The sequence below is a fragment of the Neoarius graeffei genome, chromosome 24, assembly GCF_027579695.1.
Source record: "Neoarius graeffei isolate fNeoGra1 chromosome 24, fNeoGra1.pri, whole genome shotgun sequence".
NCBI classification, from domain to species: domain Eukaryota; kingdom Metazoa; phylum Chordata; class Actinopteri; order Siluriformes; family Ariidae; genus Neoarius; species Neoarius graeffei.
In genome coordinates, this window is record NC_083592.1 from 21,648,731 (window position 1) to 21,673,372 (window position 24,642).

The window sequence follows — 24,642 nt, forward strand, 5'->3', positions numbered from 1 at the left end:
TCGTCTTTTTTGTTGTGATTTTTTTCTCTCTCTCTCCCAGCCAGAAAAGTGCTGTTTTTGACTATTTCAGCTAAAACGTTTCAGTAGCATTTCTAATAAATATAGTTAACTGATGTTTACAATATACATATCTAATGTTAGTTAAGTTGCACATTTGACGCGGTACGCGGTGGTCCGGACTACGCCGTTTTCAGGTGTGGTCCGGACCACCAAGTTCAGAAGACAAATAAATTTTAAATTTTCAGCTACTTCTTCCCCTAATTTAGAATAAATTCTTTCCTTTGCCCTTTCTTCTGTTGCTTTGTAGTCTCTAGCACATTTTTTCTTATTCCTTAGAAGCTGTTCATAACCACCCTGAGACATAATGACGAAAGTTGGTAAAATTATTTTTCACTTCCCTCGTGGCAGCTCCCGCTTTTTTACATGCGTTAGAACTGGTATCTTTTATTGCGTGTGTGTTTTACGCATGCATTTCTCTTCCGGTTTGAGAAAAAATAACAAATGATGTACGACTTTGTAAAAAAACTCGTATTAAATGACAAACACAGTATGATTTTGGTAAGTTTTTATTTATATCGTAATATAATACAGCATACGGTGAACCGGACCACAATCCAGGAAAAATAATTAATTAATGCCCTCGTTTTGTATGGAAAATACGGTGATCCGGACCACCGCGTACCGCGTCATTTGCAGATTTTGTCAGTGCAAATTCTAACCCTACTATATGTTGCAGCAGAAATCATGATTTGTCAGACCAGTCAATGATTTTTCATTCTTCAACTGTCAACTCTCAGTAAGCCTCATATTCTTGTTCTAGGCTGACAGGAGTGGAACTCCATGTAATCTTCTGACATTGTAGCCCATCCTCCTTAATGTTTGGAGTGTTGTGCATTCTGTGGCACTCTTCTGCTCATCACGGTTGTAAAGAGTGACTATTTGAGTTACAGTAGCCTTTCTGTATGGCCATTCTCCTCTGTCCTCTATCATCATCATCAACAATTCAATTAATTTCCACCCACAGAACTGCTGCTCACTGGATGATTTTTTCAAGAGATTACCAGTTCGTAAAATACTTAAACCAGAACACCTGGCACCAACAGCCATGCTACAAATTTTTCCCCCCATTCTGATCTTTGATGTGACATTACCTGAAGCGCTTGACCTGTATCTATACGAGTTTATGCATCACACTGCTGCCACGTGATATTTAACAGATATAATTAGTGTGAAAGAAAAAAACTTAATTGTTTAAAGGCTAGTTTCAATTTAGGCTTTGGATCAACAATAATAAAAGAAAAAAAACACTATTAAAAAAAAACTCACTCGTTTCTGAGATGCTGCCTCTTCTAGTTGTTGCAGCTCCTTGCTGGCTCTCAGGATCTGTCGCTCTGTGTACTCCATCTCCTTATGCAGATGTTGTAGCTGCTCTTCTGCTACAGTCACAGCATGTACTATTTAACAAACAATATCCCAATTTTATCATAGCAGTGCACTAACCAATATAGTAACATGATCAGAGTTGATACATGATTTTTATGTTACTGTTATAATTGATGCAGACGTGTATACTTTTATGGCGAGAATTTACCACAGCATGGTTAAATTCTCAATTCTGATTGATCAGAAGGTGTGCACTGGTTTTGTATAACTGCACAGCTCAGAGAGCATTTCTGGCTGTATCATGAACAACAGGTTTATATTAATGCACTCATTCTAATATGTTATTGTTTTTATAGAAACAATTAATTCACAGAGCCTTGTATGGTACTCCATATAATCTAAGACGAATAACAAATGCATTTGAAAAATAAGAAAACCTATCATTCTGGTGGTGAACTTTTTTTCTGAGACATTTAACAATTACAAAAAAAGGGGGGGGTGTCTGGTGACAGAACTCTCGACTGTGCCATAATGACGATGTTCTCCAACATTAAATTTAATAACTATAAAAGCGTTAAAATGTGTGATTTATTGTTCATTACTTAAACATTGTAATCATTGGCAATTGCTGCGATATAAAATGGACTAACACACTCCAGACTGTGCACTTATATGAAAATAATTCACGTGATGACAGTATGAAGCTCATTCTTTTACCACCCTGAAGACATATCAAAAAGGAGAGGTAGTGCTCTTTATTTGTTTTAGCACTTATTACCTCCGCCAAGGAGGTTATGTTTTTGGTAGCGTTGGTTTGTTTGTCTGTTAGCAACATTACGGAAAAAGGAATGAACGGATTGCTCTGAAATTTTTTCCAGAGGTGTGACTGGGCACAAGTAACAATCCATTAAATTTTGGCGGTGGTCCGGATCACCTTCTGGATCCCGGATTTTTTTAAAGGATTCTTGGATTCTTGGAGGTCTGCACTCTCCAAGTGCTTTTTTAGTTGCTGTATGTAAACACTGTGCAGTGGTCAACTCATGTAAAACTAGAAAAGCACTCTGAGAGCGGAGACCTCCGCCAAGAATCCTTTAAAAAAAATCCGGGATCCAGATCACCTCCAAAATTTAATGGATTGTTACTTGTGCCCAGTCACACATCTGGAAAAAAAATTCAGAGCAATCATCAGTTCATTACTTTTTCCGTAATGTTGCTAACAGACAAACAAACAAACGCTACCAAAAACATAACCTTCTTGGCGGAGGTAATAATAATAACAACTAGAATGCATTTCTGGAGAAAATGCGAAAGTGTGCTTGCTCAGGCGTGCCGCCATGGCGACCCGGCAAGAGAGGTGACCGCACGCCCACACGACAAGTTTTGTGTCAACATGCAAAAGTTTGGCCAAGACACAAGGCAGATTCTCATACGGAGATGACAGGCTGGCAAGGTTCTTTACAGGGACATCCCAGAGCATCACTAACATGAAAACTTAGATGTAATTCTAAATCTGTAAAGAGATGTGACCCAAAACACGTCTTTGCTCATTGTGGCACCTCCTAGTGGCCAAATGACACCAAATTTGATGAGGATACATGAACTGGTGCTGAAGGTCATCTCAACAAATATGGTCTTGATACGTCAAAGCATTTCTGAGATATGAGCCAAAATACGTTTTTGCTAATTGTGACGCCCCCTAGTGGCCAAATGACATCATATTTGACGAGGGTCGTTTGGATTGTGTCCAAAGTCATGCCACTAAATATGGTCTTGATACGTCAAAGCGTTTCCGTGATATGAGCTCACTTCCTGTTTGGTGGCTTTGCCATCGATTTTGATTGGCTGCCACGGGCGAACGCTTTGACTTATGAGAGTGAAACGAATATCATTCATTAGGCATGGACTGGAGAGCATGTGTGCCAAGTTTTATGATGATCAGACAAAACATGCGGCCAGGGTCACTCTACCTTCACTTTGGACAAAATTAAAAATGGCGGAAAATCTAATTAGGCGGAGAATGACGTCATAGGGTGCGTTGGAATCGTCTAGCTCCAAGGATTCCAACGGCACCAGACTTATGAAAATCAGACATATGGATCAAAAGTTACGTGCATGAACGCATGCAAGACTGTGATCAGTTGGTGGTGCTACAGCGTGAGACGTACCAACATGAAACTTGATGAAATCAATCAGGGTCCACTCCTCTATCAGTGTACCAAGTTTCATGACTTTACACCTTACGGTTTGGCCTACATAAGGAAAAATCTGTTTTTTTGCGTCGCGCGCCCATTCATTTCAATGGGGAAAAATTAATCCTTTAAAAAAAACCGGGATCCAGAAGGTGATCCAGATCACCGCCAAAATTTAATGGATTGTTACTTGTGCCCAGTCACACCTCTAGAAAAAATTTCAGAGCAATCTGTTCATTAATTTTTACGTAATGTTGCTAACAGACAAACAAACAAACCAACGCTACCGAAAACATAACCTCCTTGGCGGAGGTAACAGAAAACAACCTGTACTTTTTGGATGTCAGTACCTCTTGCCACATCATGTCTAAACTTATTCTCTTCCAATTTGTCTGTATGCATGAGACCTCCTGTGGCCAGATGTCTGTTCCCTGCATCAACGCTGTTTGATGTAAATGCGTTCCTTTTGTGACGGGCTTTTCCAATGTACGGACTCTCACCCAGCACATCTCCCCCCTCCAGGTCCTACACAAGACACACGATGGAGAACAGAGTTTCAGTGCACAGCTGGGAATTTAATTATGCAACTTGATGAAATTGTAGATTACAGTTTATACATGTACATTGTACATGGTTGCTACATGGTCAGCTTTATTAACTCAACACAATGTTTTGCGCATAGGGAAAACATGTTTTGTTAGACGGTCCCCCTCCTCTTTAGCCTGGAAGACGTGGTGTTTTGTCAGAGCTGAAAAACATAGTTGGCTGGTTATCAGGTTGACATAAAATGTTTTTAAGATTTGTCACAATGGACAAAAATGCATCTCATCAAAATTTTCAACACTGTCATGATCATAGTTTGACCGGTCTGCTGCTGAAGTCATGCCTCATCATGCTACACTACCCCCACAAATTACAACTCCAATTCCAAAAAAGTTGGGACACTGTGTAAAACATAAATAGGAAGAGAAGGTGAAGATTTGCAAATCATGAAAACCCTATATTTTATTGAAAATGGTACAAAAGACAACATATCAAATGTTGAAACTGAGAAATTGTATTGGTTTTTGAAAAATACAGTATATACTTATTTTGAATTTGATGTCAGCAACATGTTTCAAAAAAGTTGGGATGGGGCAATAAAAGACTGAAAGTGTTGTGTAATGCTCAAAAAAAAAAACTAATTTGGTGACTTGGCAACAGGTCAGTAACATGATTAGGTACAAAAAGAGCATCCCAAGGAGTCTGATTCTCTCAGAAGTAAAGATGGGGAAGGGTTCACTGCTCTGTGAAAGACTGTGTGGGCAAACAGTGCAACAATTTAAAAATAACATGCCTCAATGTAAAATTGCAAAGAATTTGGGGATCACATCATCTATGGTGCATAATATAATTAAAAGATTCAGAGAATCTGGAGAAATCTCTGTATGCAAGAGAAAACTGACAACTGAAAAACTGACACTGAATGCCTTTGGGCTTCAGGCCCTCAGACAACACTGCATTAAAAGCAGACACGTGTCTGTAGTGGAACTCACTGTATGGGCTCAGGAACACTTCAGAAAACCATTGTGTGTGAAAACCGTTCATTACTACATCGACAAATGCAAGTTAAAACCTTGTTAAAACTGGATAAAGAATATCCAGAAACACTGCCACCTTCTCTGGGCCTGAGCTCTTTTACGATTGGACTGAGGCGAAGTGGAAAATTTTCCAGAGGTCTGAAGAATCAAAATTAGAAATTCTCTTTAGAAATCATGGACACCACGTCTTCCAGGCTAAAGAGGAGGGGGACCATCCGGCTTGTTATCAGTGCACAGTTCAAAAGTCAGCATCTGTGATGGTATGAGGGTGTATGGGCACATGACATCATCTGGGAAGGTATCGTTAATGCTGAATGATATATACAGGTGCATATATATATCAATATGCTGCCATCCAGGCAAAGACTTTTTCAGGGAAGGCCTTCCTTCTTTCAGCAAGACAATGCCAAACCACTTTCTGCACATATTAAAACTGCATGGCTCTGTAGTAAGAGAGTCCAGGTGCTAAACTGGCCTGCATGCGGTCCAGACCTGTCTCCCATTTAAAACATTTGGCACATTATGAAGTGCAAAATATGACAAAGGAGAACTGTTGAGCAACTGAACCCCAAACTGTTGAGCAACTGAAATTGTACAACCCCAATTCCAAAAAAGTTGGGACAAAGTACAAATCTCATTCTCATCTCATTATCTCTAGCCGCTTTATCCTTCTACAGGGTCGCAGGCAAGCTGGAGCCTATCCCAGCTGACTACGGGTGAAAGGCGGGGTACACCCTGGACAAGTCGCCAGGTCATCACAGGGCTGACACAGATACAGACAACCATTCACACTCACATTCACACCTACGGTCAATTTAGAGTCACCAGTTAACCTAACCTGCATGTCTTTGGACTGTGGAGGAAACCGGAGCACCCGGAGGAAACCCACGCGGACACGGGGAGAACATGCAAACTCCACACAGAAAGGCCCTCGCCGGCCCTGGGGCTCGAGCCCAGGACCTTCTTGCTGTGAGGCGACAGTGCTAACCACTACACCACCGTGCCGCCCACAAAGTACAAATTGTAAATAAAAACGGAATGCAATGATGTGGAAGTTTCAAAATTCCATATTTTATTCAGAATAGAACATAGATGACATATCAAATGTTTAAACTGAGAAAATGTATCATTTAAAGAGAAAAATTAGGTGATTTTAAATTTCATGACGACAACACATCTCAAAAAAGTTGGGACAAGGCCATGTTTACCACTGTGAGACATCCCGTTTTCTCTTTACAACAGTCTGTAAACGTCTGGGGACTAAGGAGACAAGTTGCTCAAGTTTAGGGACAGGAATGTTAACCCATTCTTGTCTAATGTAGGATTCTAGTTGCTCAACTGTCTTGGGTCTTTTTTGTCGTATCTTCTGTTTTATGATGCACCAAATGTTTTCTATAGGTGAAAGATCTGGACTGCAGGCTGGCCAGTTCAGTACCCGGACCCTTCTTCTACGCAGCCATGATGCTGTAATTGATGCAGTATGTGGTTTGGTATTGTCATGTTGGAAAATGCAAGGTCTTCCCTGAAAGAGGTGTCGTCTGGATGGGAGCATATGTTGCTCTAGAACCTGGATATACCTTTCAGCATTGATGGTGTCTTTCCAGATGTGTAAGCTGCCCATGCCACACGCACTAATGCAACCCCATACCATCAGAGATGCAGGCTTCTGAACTGAGCGCTGATAACAACTTGGGTCATCCTTCTCCTCTTTAGTCCGAATGACACGGCATCCCTGATTTCCATAAAGAAGTTCAAATTTTGATTCGTCTGACCACAGAACCGTTTTCCACTTTGCCACAGTCCATTTTAAATGAACCTTGGCCCAGAGAAGACGTCTGCGCTTCTGGATCATGTTTAGATACGGCTTCTTCTTTGAACTATAGAGTTTTAGCTGGCAACGACGGATGGCACAGTGAATTGTGTTCACAGATAATGTTCTCTGGAAATATTCTTGAGCCCATTTTGTGATTTCCAATACAGAAGCATGCCTGTATGTGATGCAGTGCCGTCTAAGGGCCCGAAGATCACGGGCACCCAGTATGGTTTTCCAGCCTTGACCCTTACGCACAGAGATTCTTCCAGATTCTCTGAATCTTTTGATGATGATATGCACTGTAGATGATGATGATGATGATGATGATGATATGTTCAAACTCTTTGCAATTTTACACTGTCGAACTCCTTTCTGATATTGCTCCACTATTTGTCGGCGCAGAATTAGGGGGATTGGTGATCCTCTTCCCATCTTTACTTCTGAGAGCCGCTGCCACTCCAAGATAGGGGAGAGCGGGGTAAGATGAGCCACTTTTTACATTTTTCATCATAACTACATGTTAAAGCCATTTTTGCTTCCAGTCTACACACCATACCAAATTTCAAAGTGTACTGTTACTATCTGAGCAAAAAATAATTGATAAGCTCTTATGGTTAGAGTGATATTACCTCTTGGAAAAAAAAATGTCAAGTGGCTCAACTTACCCCATGCACGGGGTAAGATGAGCCACTGTGTGGGGTAAATTGAGCCAACACAAAACATGTTAGGTTAACAAAGTAAACAACTTTTATTATTAGAAATGCAATCAGTGAATCAAGTCAAGTCAATCAAGTGGGGGATAGGGCCGTTGCATAGAGAAGGGGAGATGAAGAGAGAGGTGATAGAACGAGATGGGATAGGGAGGGATAGATAGATGGATAGAGAGAGAGAGATATGCATAGATAGATAGAAAGAGGGATGGTTAGAGAGGGAATGAGAGATATACTATATTATAGAAATTACTAAAACAGTAGAACAGTGCCAAAAAATCTTATTTCTTTCAGTAGGTTAAAACATTGCTAAAACATGCAGCAATCATTCCATCAATCATTTCATCATTATTCAATGTTCCAAGCGTTCAAATTGCAAGGGAACACCATTTGCCTCTCCCTCCGTGCTGTCCCCCCAACAGTAAAGGGGTGGGGCAATTTTTTCACAATATCCTGTCTTGACAGGACAGCCTTATCTTTCTCTTTGAAGACAAAGGTCGGCTTTCTTGCAGAGCCATGGCATGACTGGCTTCTTTTGACAAATCTTGCCTCTATTTCGAAGACATCCAATTTGATTATCTGGCCAATGAAGAAATGCACTTTCTTCTTCCCCGTGAATTTTGCCACAACATAATCCCCCACATCTAACAACTGGTCTTCCTCATCTGATGTCATATATATATAATGTTGTCATATATGACCAGTAAATGTGAAAACTTAAGTGTCATCTATATTGGGTAAGCTCAGCCACCAATGGGGTAAGTTGAGCCAGTGGCTCAACTTGCCCCACATCTAATGGCTCGTCTTACCCCGTGGCTACCATTTTGTAGAAAAATGCTAATAAAGGGGATTAGGCTAATCAAAATTATTTTTATTAGCATTCATATCATAGCTTAGAAAGCCACTAACTTAACCCTAATGTGTCTAAATATTATTCTACTTTTGTCTTCTCTAAATCATCTTCACTGTGGACAAACATGGAATTGACTTAGAAAGCACAAAAACACATTTTTATAAATATCTCCCTCACCTAGTTTGACATGTGGTGCTCCTCTCCACAAGTGTAAGTAAATGGTCCCGCCCCCCTTTGAATGTGGTCACATGGTCACATTTGTTTACTGTTTCTTAGAAACAGGGGGTGGCTCATCTTACCCCGCTCTCCCCTACTCTTTTTATACCCAGTCATGTTAATGACCTATTGCCAATTGACCTAATGAGTTGCAATTTGGTCCTCCAGCTGTTCCTTTTTTGTACCTTTAACTTTTCCAGCCTCTTATTGCCCCTGTCCCAACTTTTTTTGAGATGTGTTGCTGTCATGAAATTTCAAATGAGCCAATATTTGGCATGAAATTTCAAAATGTCTCACTTTTGACATTTGATATGTTGTCTATGTTCTATTGTGAATATAATATCGGTTTTTGAGATTTGTAAATTATTGCATTCTGTTTTTATTTACAATTTGTACTTTGTCCCGACTTTTTTGGAATCGGGGTTGTATATCAGGCAAGAATGGCACAACATTTTTCTTTCAAAACGACAGCAGTCGATCTCCTTAGTTCCCAAACATTTACAGAGTGTTGGTAAAAGTAGAGGTGATGCAACACAGTAGTAAACATACCCGTCCCAACTTTTTTGAAATGTGTCGCTGACATCAAATTCAAAATGAGCATATATTTTTTTTAAAAAAAATTCTGTTTCAACATTTGATATGCTGTCTTTGTACCATTTTCAATGAAATATAATTTCCATGATTTGCAAATTATTGCATTCTTTTTTTATTGATAGTTTACACAGCATCCAAACTTTTTTGGAATTGGTGTTATATCTAGGTATTGCTTACTGAGTAGGTGTAGTGGTAATTTCTGGAGAAGTACATATCAAAAGCTGCTAAGAGGCTGTTAGATAAAAGGGGACAGCTAGCTTGCATATGCACTAGCACAGGGGTTTTCAAAGTGTGGGAGAGTCAGCCCCCCGTCAGAGAGCAAATAAACAACAGCGCCCCCCTCTTACAATTTTTGTTGTTGCTATACTTAATGTTCCATTCGTATTTTAAAAAAATGGTTGTTGTACACTTTTATTTTTTTCTTTTACACATTTTAAACATCTGTGCTTTTCTTTTTAAAACATCTTGTTTTACACATTTTAAACATCTCATAGCATCGTTAGCTAGCACCTCTTGGAGCATCTTCAGATCCAGTCCATGAAAATCCAAACTTTAAATAATCATGGTCATACTTCCTTCTTTTTTCAGCCCCCCCCCCAGGATTTCGCAGGCCTTTTTTGTGATTGTTGCGGGCTAAAATGTCTGATGTTGCGGGGGTTTTCCAAAAAATTGCGATGAAAGTTGCAGTGTTTTTTAGGTTTTTGTTGCGATTACATTGTGGGAGGAAGTGAAATTTGCGAGAAATTGTTGCTATTTTCTCTTTTTGTGATTAAAATTGAGTGATATGTTAAATATTGTTATTGCCGAAAAACTATTGATTAAAAAAACAAAGACACTGAAATGGCCCTATAAACAACTTTACCAAGATAAAAGATTACCAGGACTACAAAAATGCAGAAAAATAGACTTTTCTTATCCAAATGCACCTGTTGGTTCAAAAGTTAAAGTGCACAGAACCTCACAGCACAACATGAAGTTACCTTAAAATATAATATAAATGCCTCAGCTTTCATGTAAGAAAAAAAACTATTAATACTAGTACTGTGTGCAGGCAGTCTCTCCTGAAGACTAAATTAAACAATAATTATAAACTAATAAAATAAATGGCTCAGGCTTCATAGAAGAAAAAAAACAATTTGAACAGAATCTCACAGTATGATGCTGAAGCTGCCTATAAAATGGAAAATAAAATACCATTTTTGCAAAAATGTTGGCATCCATTAATTTCTTGTATGAAGTAAAAAAATAATGTAAAGTGCACACAGACCTTCACTGTAAACATAACACACTTTCAGTAACAGAATTTAAGCCTATATAAACATTGTCTCGCACATGCACTGTTGCCAGATACTGCTGACATTTTCCAGTCCAAAATATGTTCAAAACCCGCCAAAATGCACTTAAAACCGCCCAATCTGGCAACACTGCGCGCATGCTGTTTCTCTTGAACGTATACACGGAAGTAAGGCGGAAGGTAGTTTGTCGACGTCACCTCAAGACGATGCCAATGATTGGTCAAATTTGCGGGAAGGTTGTGGTGATTGGATATAATTGCAACATCGCCCTGAATTCGCGGGGATGAGGTTGCGCGTGGAGGAGAAAGAACGGGGAGAGGTTCTTGCTTCAACAGTGATTGAACGGAACTTCTTCCAATTTAAATCTTCGAGATTTCGGCTGAGTGGAGTTTTGGGGGGCTGGAGGTGTGATCCGGGATTTGCAGGGAGTGAGTGAGATGGAGGGGATTGAGGAGGCAGATGAAGGTGGTGATCTAGCGTCAAGCGACTACAATGAGAGAAATATATACTCAGGAGAATGGCAGAGGGTCAATCGAGGAAGTAAGAAAAGGAAAGAACTAGAACCCGATGAAGAGAGGAGAGAGGAAGATAAAAGAAATGAAATTAAAGTTATCCTTAGATTCCAATCCCCATGTACTTTAAATCCTTTAAAAGTTAGTGAGGCAGTATACAAGTTAGTAGGTGAAGTACAAACAGTCAAAACTTTAAGAGATGGCAATTTGATGATTGTTTGTAGAGATAGAGACCAGCAGCAGGGGTTAATGAAGTGTAAAACACTATTGGGGAAAGCGATAAAGCCGCAAGTGTGGGAGGAAAAGGGGAAGTGTATGGGTGTGATATCTGGAGTATCTACTGAGTTGACAGAGGAACAGATCCGAGTTAACATGAAAGGGGTTAAAGTAACCAAGGTGAAACGTTTGCCTATTACAAGAGATGGAGTTACAAGTCCTAGTTTGTCAGTTATGATAGCTCTGGACGAAGAGCGATTACCGGAAAGAGTTAAGATTGGGTATGTCAGTTATGCAGTACGAGCATACATTCCTCCACCAACAAGGTGTTTTAAATGCCAAAGGTTTGGACATATTGCTGCAGCTTGTAGGGCTAAAGCCAGGTGTGCCAAGTGTGTGGAGGGGAACATGAATATGGCAAGTGTGCTGTAGGAACTAAAATAAAGTGTTGTAACTGTGGAGGGGAGCACAGCGCTGCTTATAAAGGATGTGAGGCCCATAAAAGAGCAGTACAGATTCAAAACATAAGGGTGAAGGAGAAACTTACCTATGCTGATGCAATCAAAAAGATAGATAGCAAAGTACGATCTGATGCTAAAGCAGTGTCTGTGTCTCAACCTGTGTCTCAACCTCCTACTCAAAGAGTTGCACAATCTTTGAATCCTAAAGTTTCTGAAGACACTTTGATTGTGGAGAAGAAAAAGTTTGTTGCCTTCATAGTGGAAGTTATCAATTGCTCAGCTCAGACAGATAGCAGAACAGAGAGAATAAAGATTATCACAAGAGCAGCAGAAAAGTACCTGGATATAGGGGAATTATCTGTTGAGTCTGTAAATGCAGTATTAGTGACCAGAGTGTCTGAAAGTCAGCAGTCATGTGGTGGTGTTTTATAATGGTACTGTCCATATTACAGTGGAATGCCAGGAGTTTAATTGCGAATGGGCAAGAATTTAAACATTTTATTGAAGAACAGCAGGTTAAACCTAATATCATTTGTATTCAAGAAACATGGTTAAAGCCATCACTTGACTTTATAATCTATGGATATGTAGCAGTACGCAAAGATAGAAGCCTAGGAACAGGTGGGGGAGTAGCCACATTTATTCAACAGGGACTTAATTACAAAGCACAAAATATAAATGAAGAAATTGAAGTAATATCAGTGGAAGTATGGGTGGGTAGAACTAAGTTTAAAATAATTAACTTCTATAACCCTTGTCAAAAGATTAGAAGAGATTTTTTAGATAGTTTTTGTGTGGAGGGAAATTGTAGAAATATTTTATGTGGAGACTTCAATGCTTATAACACATTATGGGGAAGCATAAGAACAGATGATAATGGGAGTACTGTTGAGGAGTTTATGGATGACCACAATCTAGTCTGTTTAAATGATGGAACAGGCACTAGGTTTGATCTAGTACATGGAACAGAATCAGCACTTGACCTTACCTTACTTTCAGAACGATTAGCAGGAGTCAGTCAGTGGGAAGTTCTTAATAATAACCCATTAGGAAGTGATCATTACCCAATTTGGACCAAGATACAAGAGCGGAATGTTAATTTGGAAGAAAACTGGTACCCAAGATGGAAAATGAGAGAGGCTAATTGGGGGCTATATAGCATGAAGGCAAGTGGCAAACTTATGGAGAATATGTCAAACTTAAGTGATGTTGAATTAGTAAATTCCATAATCACAAATATATTATATGAGTCAGCAGAGGAGGTTCTGGGTGAGTCTTCTGGGATAAGGGAAAAGAAAATGGTGCCATGGTGGTCAGATGAATGTAAAAAAGTGGTCAAAGCCAGAAATAAAGCATTTAGAATGGTGAAATCTAATCATTCCTTCAATAATTTAATACCATATAAAAAGGCACAGTCTCAAGTTAAAAGAGTAATAAGGGAAACTAAGAGGAATTACTGGAGGAGTTTCTGTAATATTGGATCAGAAGTCAAGGTCTCCGAGATATGGGGAATGATCAGAAAGATGGGAGGAATAAGAAGGGATTTCTCTTTACCAGTAATTAAAGATAGTGATGGTGAAGCAGTAAATAATGATGAAAAAGCAGAGATGCTTGCTAGGGCCTTTGTTAAAGTGCATAGCTCTAAAAACTTAACAAATGAAGAGTTATTATGGAGAACAAAAATGATTGAAGATAATGGAAACGTATTAGGAAAGAAAGATATAAGTGAGGGCGCACTTGATAATTTTACATTATTTGAACTGAAAAGAGCATTAGTGGGTGTTAAAAATATGTCTCCAGGTAAAGATAGAATTTGTTACAAAATGATTGAACAATTATCTGATGTAGCTAAAAGTGTGATTTTAAAGTTATATAATAAAATTTGGGAGCAAGGTAAGCTGCCCTCTAGCTGGAAACATTCAGTAGTGGTACCTATAGCTAAACCAGGTAAGGATAAAGCAGAGGTCAAAAGCTATAGGCCTATAGCACTAACATCTAATCTTTGTAAGTTAATGGAAAGGATGATAACTAAGAGGTTAGTATACGAGATTGAAAAAAGAAGTCTTTTCTCTCCACATCAAAGTGGGTTTAGAAATGGCCGTACTACTATGGATCCAATAATCTGCCTAGAAAATGAAATTAGGAAAGCTCAAGCAAATAAGGAGTCAGTCTTGGCAACATTCTTTGATATTGAAAAAGCATATGATGTGCTCTGGAAAGAGGGTCTTTTACTTAAATTGAATAAAATGGAAATAGAAGGCAAAATGTTCAATTGGATAAGAGATTTTTTAAGGAATAGAACCATAGAGGTAAGAGTCGGAGTGAGCCATTCAAAAATCTACGCTATAGAAAATGGTACCCCACAGGGTAGCGTCTGCAGCCCAATTCTATTTAATATAATGATTAATGATGTTTTTAACAATATTGATTCCAGAATCAGTAGAGCACTTTATGCAGATGATGGGGCACTGTGGGTGAGAGGCCGAAATTCTGATAGTCTAAGGAACAGAATGCAAATAGCTATAAACGAGGTTGAAAGATGGTCACATGAGTGGGGGTTTCATTTATCTGTTGAAAAGACACAAGTTATATGTTTCTCAAAAAAAAAAAAGGGTTAACCCTACAGTGGACCTCAGGTTGTATGGGCAGCCACTCAAGCAAACGGATAATTTAAAGGGGTGTTCACACGGCAACTTTTACTCCGGTGTAGCACCGGGGCTGCCCCGGTAGAGCGTTCACACGGTACAAAGTTATACCGGTGTAGCCCCTGAAAGCTGCTTAAACCGGTGCAAATCTAACCCTGCTCGGGAGGTGGTTTAAGAAATTTACTCCGGAGTAAATGCTAGTTTGCGGGGCAGCACCGATATAAAATGGGACGTCTGAACGCTACAGGGGTAGACTCGCTACGCGTGAGGAGAGTTGATTACATACGGGCATTGCATAACTTGCATCCTGGTATTTTGCGCTTCCAAAATGGCGAATATCAACAACAACAGAACTGCGTGTCTTCCAGTGTTGCCAGATTTGGCAGTTTTAAGTGCATTTTGACGGATTTGAACATATTTTGGGATGGAAAACGTCAGCAATATCTGGCAACACTGGTGTCTTCATCCACGTTGTTTTCCCGGCGCTTGGTGATGCCATGACAACCGGGAAAAAGAAGTACAGTTTCACGCATGCGCATATTTCATTTCCGCATTATTACTATCGGAAATGATAGTAATAATGATAGGAAATGATAGTAATAAAAGGAAATATCAAAACTTTATTACTATCAAAGGAAATGATAGTAATAGTTTTTGCTACTATAACACGGTCGCAGAAACTGCCGTGTGACCGCAAGTGGGGCTGCACCGGTGCTAACACGCTTCTCTCTAGTAAGCAGGGTTGTGACGTGTGAACGCTGCGCAAAATTTACACCGGTGTAAGATATATCGCAACAAAATACATCGGTGCAGCATCGATGCAAATATGTGCCGTGTGAACACCCTATAAGATACCTTGGTGTATGGTTCGATAACAAACTTTCTTTTAAAAATCATATTCAAAAGGTTATAGACAAAAAGGGAATTAATATTCTGAAATGCTTAGCAGGGAATGACTGGGGGGCATCAAGCACATCCTTGAAAAGAATTTATAGTGCCCTAATCCGACCAGTGTTGGATTATGGATGTATAGCATATAGTTCAGCAGCCAAGACTTCCTTGTTAGAGCTAAACAAGATACAAGCCAAAGCCCTCCGTATATGCTGTGGTGCCTTCAGGACCTCTCCAGTCCCAGCACTTCAGGTGGAAGTAGGGGAGATGCCACTGGACCTCAGGTGACTGAAATTATCAGTATCATATTGGCTAAACCTACAGGGTCATGAAGACAATCACCCAACCAAACAGGTACTAAGGGAATGCTGGGAGTATGGTCGACCCGTACGCAGTTTTGGGTGGGATGGTAATCAGCAGGCAGATCAATTGGGGATCAGTGACATTCCTCTTTGCAAAACAATTACAAGGTCAATCATTCCCCTTGGTTATTTTATTTCCCTATTGTAAATTTGAAAACTAAGGAGATTGCAAACCAGAATGTACAGCAGTATTTAGAAGTAATGTATGATGACACGACACAGATATATACAGATGCTTCTAAAGACGAAACTGGTAAGACAGGAGCAGCAGTATTCATCCCCAGCTACAATTTAAGTATTGGGAAAAGGACGTCAGATCACTTGTCAATTTTTTCAGCAGAAATGATGGCTATTATACTGGCCCTGCAGTGGGTGAAGGAGGTGAAGCCTAGTAAAGCAGTTATTTGCTCAGATTCCATGTCTTCCTTAAATAGTATCCAGAGTGGAAAATCTACATGCTGACAAGATCTCTTAGGCTACGTTCACACTGCAGGCTGAAGTGACTCAAATCCGATCTTTTCGCCCATAGGTGACCTGTATCCGATCTTTTATTGACAATATGAACGACACAGATCCGATTTTTTTCAAATCCAACCCAGGCCGTTTGGATATGTGGTCCTAATTCCGATTCCTATCCGCTCTTTTCATATGCGACTTCAGTCTGAACCGCCAGGTCGCATTCATCCGACTTACACGTCATCAACAAGCCACAAACGTCACTATTCTGCGCTGAAGTAGTCAGCGGGTCTCTCAAAAACAGTTACAACAACATGGCGCATAATCACGGGCGCAGATAGAGGGTGGGACTCGTCCCACCCAGATTTAAATTCACCTCGCTCGGTCCCCCCCCCCACTTATAGGGAGGAAAAAACGTCTATACTGTCTTTCTTTGCATAAGGCAAACCTCACGGAAAAATCAAAAGACTAATTACCATTCGGTTTATTGAGGTGCACAGCAGTGTATACATAGTTGCAACAATTCACATAAAACAAAACAAAGACTGATATTCGGTTGGTTGAGCTGCGCAGACTGCACAGGTTGCAAGCTCGAGCTTGGTTGCTATGGTAACCCACAACAAATTTGACAGGCATATCGGGGTTGGGGTTGGTTTGCTGGCAGCTTTGTCCCCCCCCCCCCCCCCCCAGTTTTTTGTCCCCCCCAGTTCAAAAAATGTATCTGCGCCCCTGCGCATGACATCAATGCGAGGGACGCTTCGGGCTGTGAAGGTTCTGAATCTTCTCAATGGAAGGACGCAGAGGTTAGGGAGCTGATTTCCATTTGGGGGGATACAGCTATTCAAGCTAGATTGGATGGGTCATACCGCAACCGGGCGGTTTTACTTCCGTAAACACTGGCCATGCTCACTGCGTGACGTCGTCGTATCCTGCAATGCGCATGCGGAACACTTTTAGGTCGCTTTTTGTTCATACTGAGGATCACATACAAGTCGCATATATTTGTTAATGTGAACGACCTCACAAAAAAATCGGATTTCACAAAAAAATCGGAATTGAGCATTAAGCCTTGCAGTGTGAACGTAGCGTTAGATGAAATTAACCATCTTGTATTTAAGATAAATCAACATAAAACTTTTATTCAGTTCACATGGGTTCCAGCTCATAAGGGGGTTGAGGGTAATGAGAAAGTGGATAAAACGGCCAAAGAGGCCATCAAGGCAAATGAGGTTGAGTTAGAAGTCCCATTAAGCAAGGCAGAAATTAAAGTAATAATTAAAGACAACATCAACAAAATGTGGCAGGAGAGATGGAATACAGAGGAGAAAGGAAGGCATCTATATAATTTACAAAAGGAGGTGGTGTTTAGAAGGGGTGGTGAACTGAAATGACAGGAGGAGGTTTGGTTGACGAGGCTGAGGATAGGACACACAAGTCTAAATAGTGGGTTGTATACAATAGGGAAACATCATTCTGGGGCCTGTGCACACTCAGTGCGTTTACATGCACATCCAAATCGAGCTACTGTCGGTAATCGAGCTAAGGGTCCCAGCAGGGGTGCCAGAGAAATCCAATCCTACATGCACACAAGGAAATCGAGCTATTGTGTGAGGTGCACTGTGCACCCGAGCCACAGGTGGCGCTACACGCCCCATCGTGTTGGTACACTTCCGGTTGTCATCATGAAGAAGAGCTATTCAAGAGTATAAACAAAGTTATCGCAGTGTTGCCAGATACTGCTGACGTTTTCCAGCCCAAAACATGTTCAAATCCGCCAAAATGCACTTAAAACCGCCCAATCTGGCAACACTGGTTATCAGTTCCGTGTTCACAAGTTCCGTGCTCAAGCTGTTAGGCTTGCTCTAACAGACTGTATGGCTACAAACTGTCCTGCGCAGACCACTGTTTTGTAAGACAACTTATTTTGCACAATTGTATATTTTTCTAAAGTCCATTTTTTGCTTACAAAAAAATTTTTTTTTTGCTTACAAAAAATATTTTTCTAAAGTCCATTTTTTGCTTACAATTTAACTTATGCCTTAATAAACACACAAAGTTCAATTGTTTTGTTTTTATTGACATTCTTCAGATGCTGGACATTTTATTTTTATATATATACACACACACACAAAAACGCGCGCGCACACAAATACAGTGACTTGTTTATGTACACAATTCACAGCTATGCAACAGCTGTACAGATGTATTTGGTGATACAGTAAGTGAGCTAAATTTTAACAGTGCAAACAATGCCACAAAAAGAAAAGATTCATGCCGTTGTCATGCCGACCGAGGCTGTTGTGTTTCCTGCTTGTGGTCTCGTCACTCGTCACTTCCGGAAGGGGCAGTGCTGAAGTAAGTAGCTCGACTACGTAGCTCGATAGGGTATACATGCACTAAGTAGCTCGGCTAAAATCGCATAATCTAGGTCGTGTAGCTCGATTACGAGAAATCAAATTCGGTTCGATTTCAGCCTAGCTAAGGTGTTTCCATGGCATTTAGAACTTTGATTTCAGTCGAGCAACGGCAGAAATTCGATTTTCTCTATGTGCATGTAAACGCACTGAGTGTGGAGAAGTAGAAAAGGTTGAGCATGTTCTTATACACTGTACACAGTATTCCAGTGAAAGAGAGAAGATGGGGAGAACATTAAGAAAATCTGTAACTATAGACAACTTATTAAGTCAGCCATTCACACAATCAGCATTAACAGCTCTAACAGTATTTAAAGGACACTCAACTAGCAAATAGAATTTAGTTGTTGTTTTTTTATAATCAGTCTGCAATGACTTATTTGTTTATCCTCGTGAAGGGTTTCACGGGAAGATCCTCATAATTGGTTTACGGGAAGATTTTTTGTTTGGTTATCCTCATAATTGGTTTATGGGAAGATTTTTTGTTTGGTTATCCTCGTAATTGGTTTATGGGAAGATTTTGTTTGGTTATCCTCGTAATTGGTTTATGGGAAGATTTTGTTTGGTTATCCTCGTAATTGGTTTACGGGAAGATTTTTGTTTGGTTATCCTCGTAATTGGTTTACGGGAAGATTTTTGTTTGGTTATCCTCGTAATTGGTTTACGGGAAGATTTTTTGTTTGGTTACACAAATTCTAGACAATTTGACCGGAGTTTCTCTAAGCTCCGGTGAGGTGGGACGAGGGCTGATAGGGCATGCCCGCCCTCTGAGCACCAATACACGTCAAGAAGAGCAAGGATTGACTCAAGCATACATCTCTTAATATTGTTAATATTCTACTCCATTCTATTTTACTATTTCAGCTAGAAGGCTAGAATTCTTCTGTGACCTTGTGTCTCACTGTGTACTGTACTGTTGTGATGACACATTGCTCGAGACATAATATTGATATCTTTTTGAACATTCCATCAGGACATGACCTGCTCAAGGTCTGACTACAGGCTCAGTTTTGAATTATTCTTATGCAGGCATTTGCAACGATTAATATCACACCTCAGCCCGGTAGATGGCACATCGAATACACATCGATTGTTAACCGCCAATAAATCGACAGAAGAAGAAGAATTCGCGGGGATTGGTTGAATTTGCAAATCGCAACATCGCGAAATCCTGGAGGGTCTGGTTTTTTGCTTGGCCCAGACTCTGTCTCCTCACTCACTGTAGCTTTAGGTACTAAAAATCGATCCATTTTGTCTCTGGCAAAGGCTAGCTGAAGTTCGCTAAATGTCCGCAATAGTAACTTATTCTGGTTTATGTTTCCTCATGTTGCGCCCCCCCCGAAGAACTCTGGCGCCCCCCAGGGGAGGCGCACCCCACACTTTGAAAAGCCCTGCACTAGCATATTTAAAATCAAGTATAACAATAGCCAAATTAATAAAGTCTTGATAAAGCTCACATGATTAGGATAAAATGAAAGTGGTGCAAACTTAGCATCTATTTTATGAAAAGCCAGCTCTTGCTCAAGCTCATACTGCTTCTGGCAGGCCCAGGTCAGCTCTGTGGTCTTCTGCTTTAACTGGAAGATATATTAGCTGTGTTTAAGAGCCAATACTTCAGGTACAAGAATTCAATATAGAACATAAAATCCACTGCAAACATATTCAGTAAAGGTCACTGGACATAATCAAAGCATTTTGCAGATGTAAAATGCATGTCTATGCAGACACAGACATTCATCTGCAAAATGGTCCGATTATCTAACAATTTGACTTATGCATGCAGAAAATATTGCAGCATGTTATGAAGACAGTAGTACTTTAATCACATCACTCTACATAACTACCTGGTGGCACAGGAGAAAGTCATGACATTTCACTTCACTAGGACTTCGGGAACTGGCTGATGATTGATCTAACAGAAACTGATTGGACACAAATGAATACCTTGTAGAAGGAATCCAGCAGGGGAACAAGTAATGGAGGCTGAGAATGCAGGATGGGAAAGCAGCATACAGACAGGAATGGTAGGCACAGTTTATAAAAGAACATGCATGTCTGAAAAGATTGTAATAAAGAATGTATGAAAATAAGGTACAGATAGACAATTATGTTGTTGACATGTTGGGTGGGATGGGTCTTCACTCCCAATCCTTTTTTAACTAGAGTGCTGTACCAAAATCATAACTAAATAAAACAAGAAAAGGCGACACTTTGGATAATATAATTTGTATTTGTGAGAATGCCTCTGCAGAGAACATTCTGACAAATAAAAATCATATTATGCAAATTGTGGCCCTTTCTTGTTTTAATATATTAAAACAAGAAAACAAGGGTCTGCTTGTACCCTTCCTTGATGGAAGAGTTAATGCAAATCAACACAAAGCACTTCTGACTCATTGTTTTTAACCTATGATGAAACATCTATCACAATGAGCATGGACTCTTCCAGGGCAGCAATGTCCCCATCCACAAGGCAGGAGTGCTCACTTCATGGTTTGAGGAGGATGAAAAAGATGTAAATCATATGCATACATGTCAAGTTATACGGTTTCCCCATATTTTGTACGGGAAAATGCAGTTTTTTGGCTAATACGGCGTGCACTGATTTTCATACGTGAAAAATACGTTTTGTATCAGAGATTTTTTTCCGTTACTCTGAGAAAATTTTCTTAGCATCCACCATTTATTTTTTCAAAACACGCATGCCCAATGATACAGAACTATTTTCGATTTATGTGGTTTTCTCAGTCATTTAAGTCCATCGGCTCGGACTGCCCAGACTTCTGTGACGGCTGCAGAAGTTATGCTCTGCCAATTTCTCGTGGAACACAACATCCCCCCGACTGTGGCAGACCATTTTTTGGAGAAAAAAATAATGTTTCTCGATTCAAAAACTGCACATGTAAGCATTTGTAATTTATTTATTTAAAGTTGTTACTGTTTGCATGTAGGAAAGCTTCCTCCATTATCATGACAATTTCGGGAGGCAATACTGGGAGTCGCCATTTATACAACGACAACTGTAGTTACCCGGCGATTCCTGGTTTCGCTTCCCTAAACATTTTAATTGCTGATAGACATTATATGTAGACACAGATGACCAACACTCGTTACTACCATAAGTCATCAGTAAACTGGAAAAGTATCGAATGAAGAGTAATGGTGGTAACCTGTCTCCAAAATGTGTAGTAGGGGATGGAAACAATTTAACACCATCTACATGTTTGCCGTGCTCTGATTTTCTTTTATTGACCAGGAAAATAATAGATGTATATTGGGGAAAGGTCTTCGATGTAAAAACTGCTCTGGGTGTTGCCAGGTTTCCAATGTTGAAACAACTTTTTACTGCTTTGATGTGCTTCCCACGTAGCAATGCAGATAGTGAGAGGGCTTTATCATTGGTTAGGAAAATTCATACTGAGTACAGAAAAAATATGGCTGCAGACACATTAACTGCATATCTGCAAATTAAAATGAACTGTGATGAGGAGTGCTACAACTGCTACCCAAGCAGTGATATTATAGCTAGTGCCAAATCTGCAGCATCTTTGTACAACAAAAAACACTCCAAAAAGGAATAAGATTTAAATTCTTGTTATAAATTACTGGGAAGATTTTCAATTTAACTACATAATTAATATTTTCACTTATCCTTGTTTAATATATATGATGTGGTTATATATGATGTGGTTATAATATACTTGATGTGGTTCAGTGATCTTTAGTTGGATCTAACACTGCTTGTGGTGTCAACACTTTTTTCTCAAATGGAACTTTTACTAACCTTCATTTACTGTTTGACATCTCATCTCATCTCATTATCTCTAGCCGCTTTATCCTGTTCTACAGGGTCGCAGGCAAGCTGGAGCCTATCCCAGCTGACTACGGGCAAAAGGCGGCGTACACCCTGGACAAGTCGCCAGGTCATCACAGGGCTGAGACATAGACACAGACAACCATTCACACTCACATTCACACCTACGGTCAATTTAGAGTCACCAGTTAACCTAACCTGCATGTCTTTGGACTGTGGGGGAAACTGGAGCACCCGGAGGAAACCCACGCGGACACAGGGAGAACATGCAAACTCCGCACAGAAAGGCCCTCGCCAGCCACGGGGCTCGAACCCGGACCTTCTTGCTGTGAGGCGACAGCACTAACCACTACACCACCGTGCCACCCACCTGTTTGACATGATTATATATAAATTTATTACATGTAACCTACTATTTTAATTAACATACATACTTAGTACTGCTGTTATATTTCAAGTAATTTTCTTTGGTGGAATGTAATATTGTAGGTGATGTCAACACTTGTCAAATAGAACTTTGTGTAATTTTTATGAACTATTTAATATTAATACATTTTATTTGCAAAATTTACATCAATAATTCTGGTATTACTGATGCAATGTACAACCCCAATTCCAAAAAAGTTGGGACAAAGTACAAATTGTAAATAAAAACAGAATGCAACGATGTGGAAGTTTCAAAATTCCATATTTTATTCAGAATAGAACATAGATGACATATCAAATGTTTAAACTGAGAAAATGCATCATTTAAAGAGAAAAAAATAGGTGATTTTAAATTTCATGACAACACCACATCTCAAAAAAGTTGGGACAAGGCCATGTTTACCACTGTGAGACATCCCCTTTTCTCTTTACAACAGTCTGCAAACGTCTGGGGACTGAGGAGACAAGTTGCTCAAGTTTAGGGATAGGAATGTTAACCCATTCTTGTCTAATGTAGGATTCTAGTTGCTCAATTGTCTTGGGTCTTTTTTGTCGCATCTTCAGTTTTATGATGCGCCAAATGTTTTCTATAGGTGAAAGATCTGGACTGCAGGCTGGCCAGTTCAGTACCCGGACCCTTCTTCTACGCAGCCATGATGCTGTAATTGATGCAGTATGTGGTTTGGCATTGTCATGTTGTTGAAAAATGCAAGGTCTTCCCTGAAAGAGACGTCATCTGGATGGGAGCATATGTTGCTCTAGAACCTGGATATACCTTTCAGCATTGATGGTGTCTTTCCAGATGTGTAAGCTGCTCATGCCACACGCACTAATGCAACCCCATACCATCAGAGATGCAGGCTTCTGAACTGAGCGCTGATAACTTGGGTCGTCCTTCTCCTCTTTAGTCCGAATGACACGGCGTCCCTGATTTCCATAAAGAACTTCAAATTTTGATTCGTCTGACCACAGAACCGTTTTCCACTTTGCCACAGTCCATTTTAAATGAGCCTTGGCCCAGAGAAGACGTCTGCGCTTCTGGATCATGTTTAGATACGGCTTCTTCTTTGAACTATAGAGTTTTAGCTAGCAACGGCGGATGGCACGGTGAATTGTGTTCACAGATAATGTTCTCTGGAAATATTCCTGAGCCCATTTTGTGATTTCCAATACAGAAGCATGCCTGTATGTGATGCAGTGCCATCTAAGGGCCTGAAGATCATGGGCACCCAGTATGGTTTTCCGGCCGTGACCCTTACGCACAGAGATTCTTCCAGATTCTCTGAATCTTTTGATGATATTATGTACTGTAGATGATGATATGTTCAAACTCTTTGCAATTTTACACTGTCGAACTCCTTTCTGATATTGCTCCACTATTTGTCAGTGCAGAATTAGGGGGATTGGTGATCCTCTTCCCATCTTTACTTCTGAGAGCTGCTGCCACTCCAAGATGCTCTTTTTATACCCAGTCATGTTAATGACCTATTGCCAGTTGACCTAATGAGTTGCAATTTGGTCCTCCAGCTGTTCCTTTTTTGTACCTTTAACTTTTCCAGTCTCTTATTGCCCCTGTCCCAACTTTTTTGAGATGTGTTGTTGTCATGAAATTTCAAAATGTCTCACTTTCGACATTTGATATGTTGTCTATGTTCTATTGTGAATACAATATCAGTTTTTGAGATTTGTAAATTATTGCATTCTGTTTTTATTTACAATTTGTACTTTGTCCCAATTTTTTTGGAATTGGGGTTGTATATTACATAATTAAGTTTATACTTCAGTCAGTCATTCTCTTTAGTAGATAATTGT

The 24,642-nt window shown here is 39.9% G+C and overlaps 1 protein-coding gene across 6 annotated transcripts in view; it reads right to left on the reverse strand.

Annotated features, from left to right (window-relative positions):
* cntrl (centriolin) overlaps positions 1–24,642 on the reverse strand; it is a 743,138-nt gene that overhangs the window by 681,466 nt on the left and 37,030 nt on the right. For all 6 annotated transcript variants that reach the window (XR_009651398.1, XM_060906888.1, XM_060906886.1 and 3 more), the window contains exons 3-4: positions 3,923–4,097; positions 1,327–1,454 (exon numbers count right to left, since the gene is read on the reverse strand). Coding sequence is in view for 5 of the 6 variants with exons in the window: in XM_060906888.1 (XP_060762871.1) it covers positions 1,327–1,454; positions 3,923–4,097 (303 nt within the window). In the remaining variant the exon portion in view is untranslated. The remainder of the gene's footprint in view (positions 1–1,326; positions 1,455–3,922; positions 4,098–24,642) is intronic.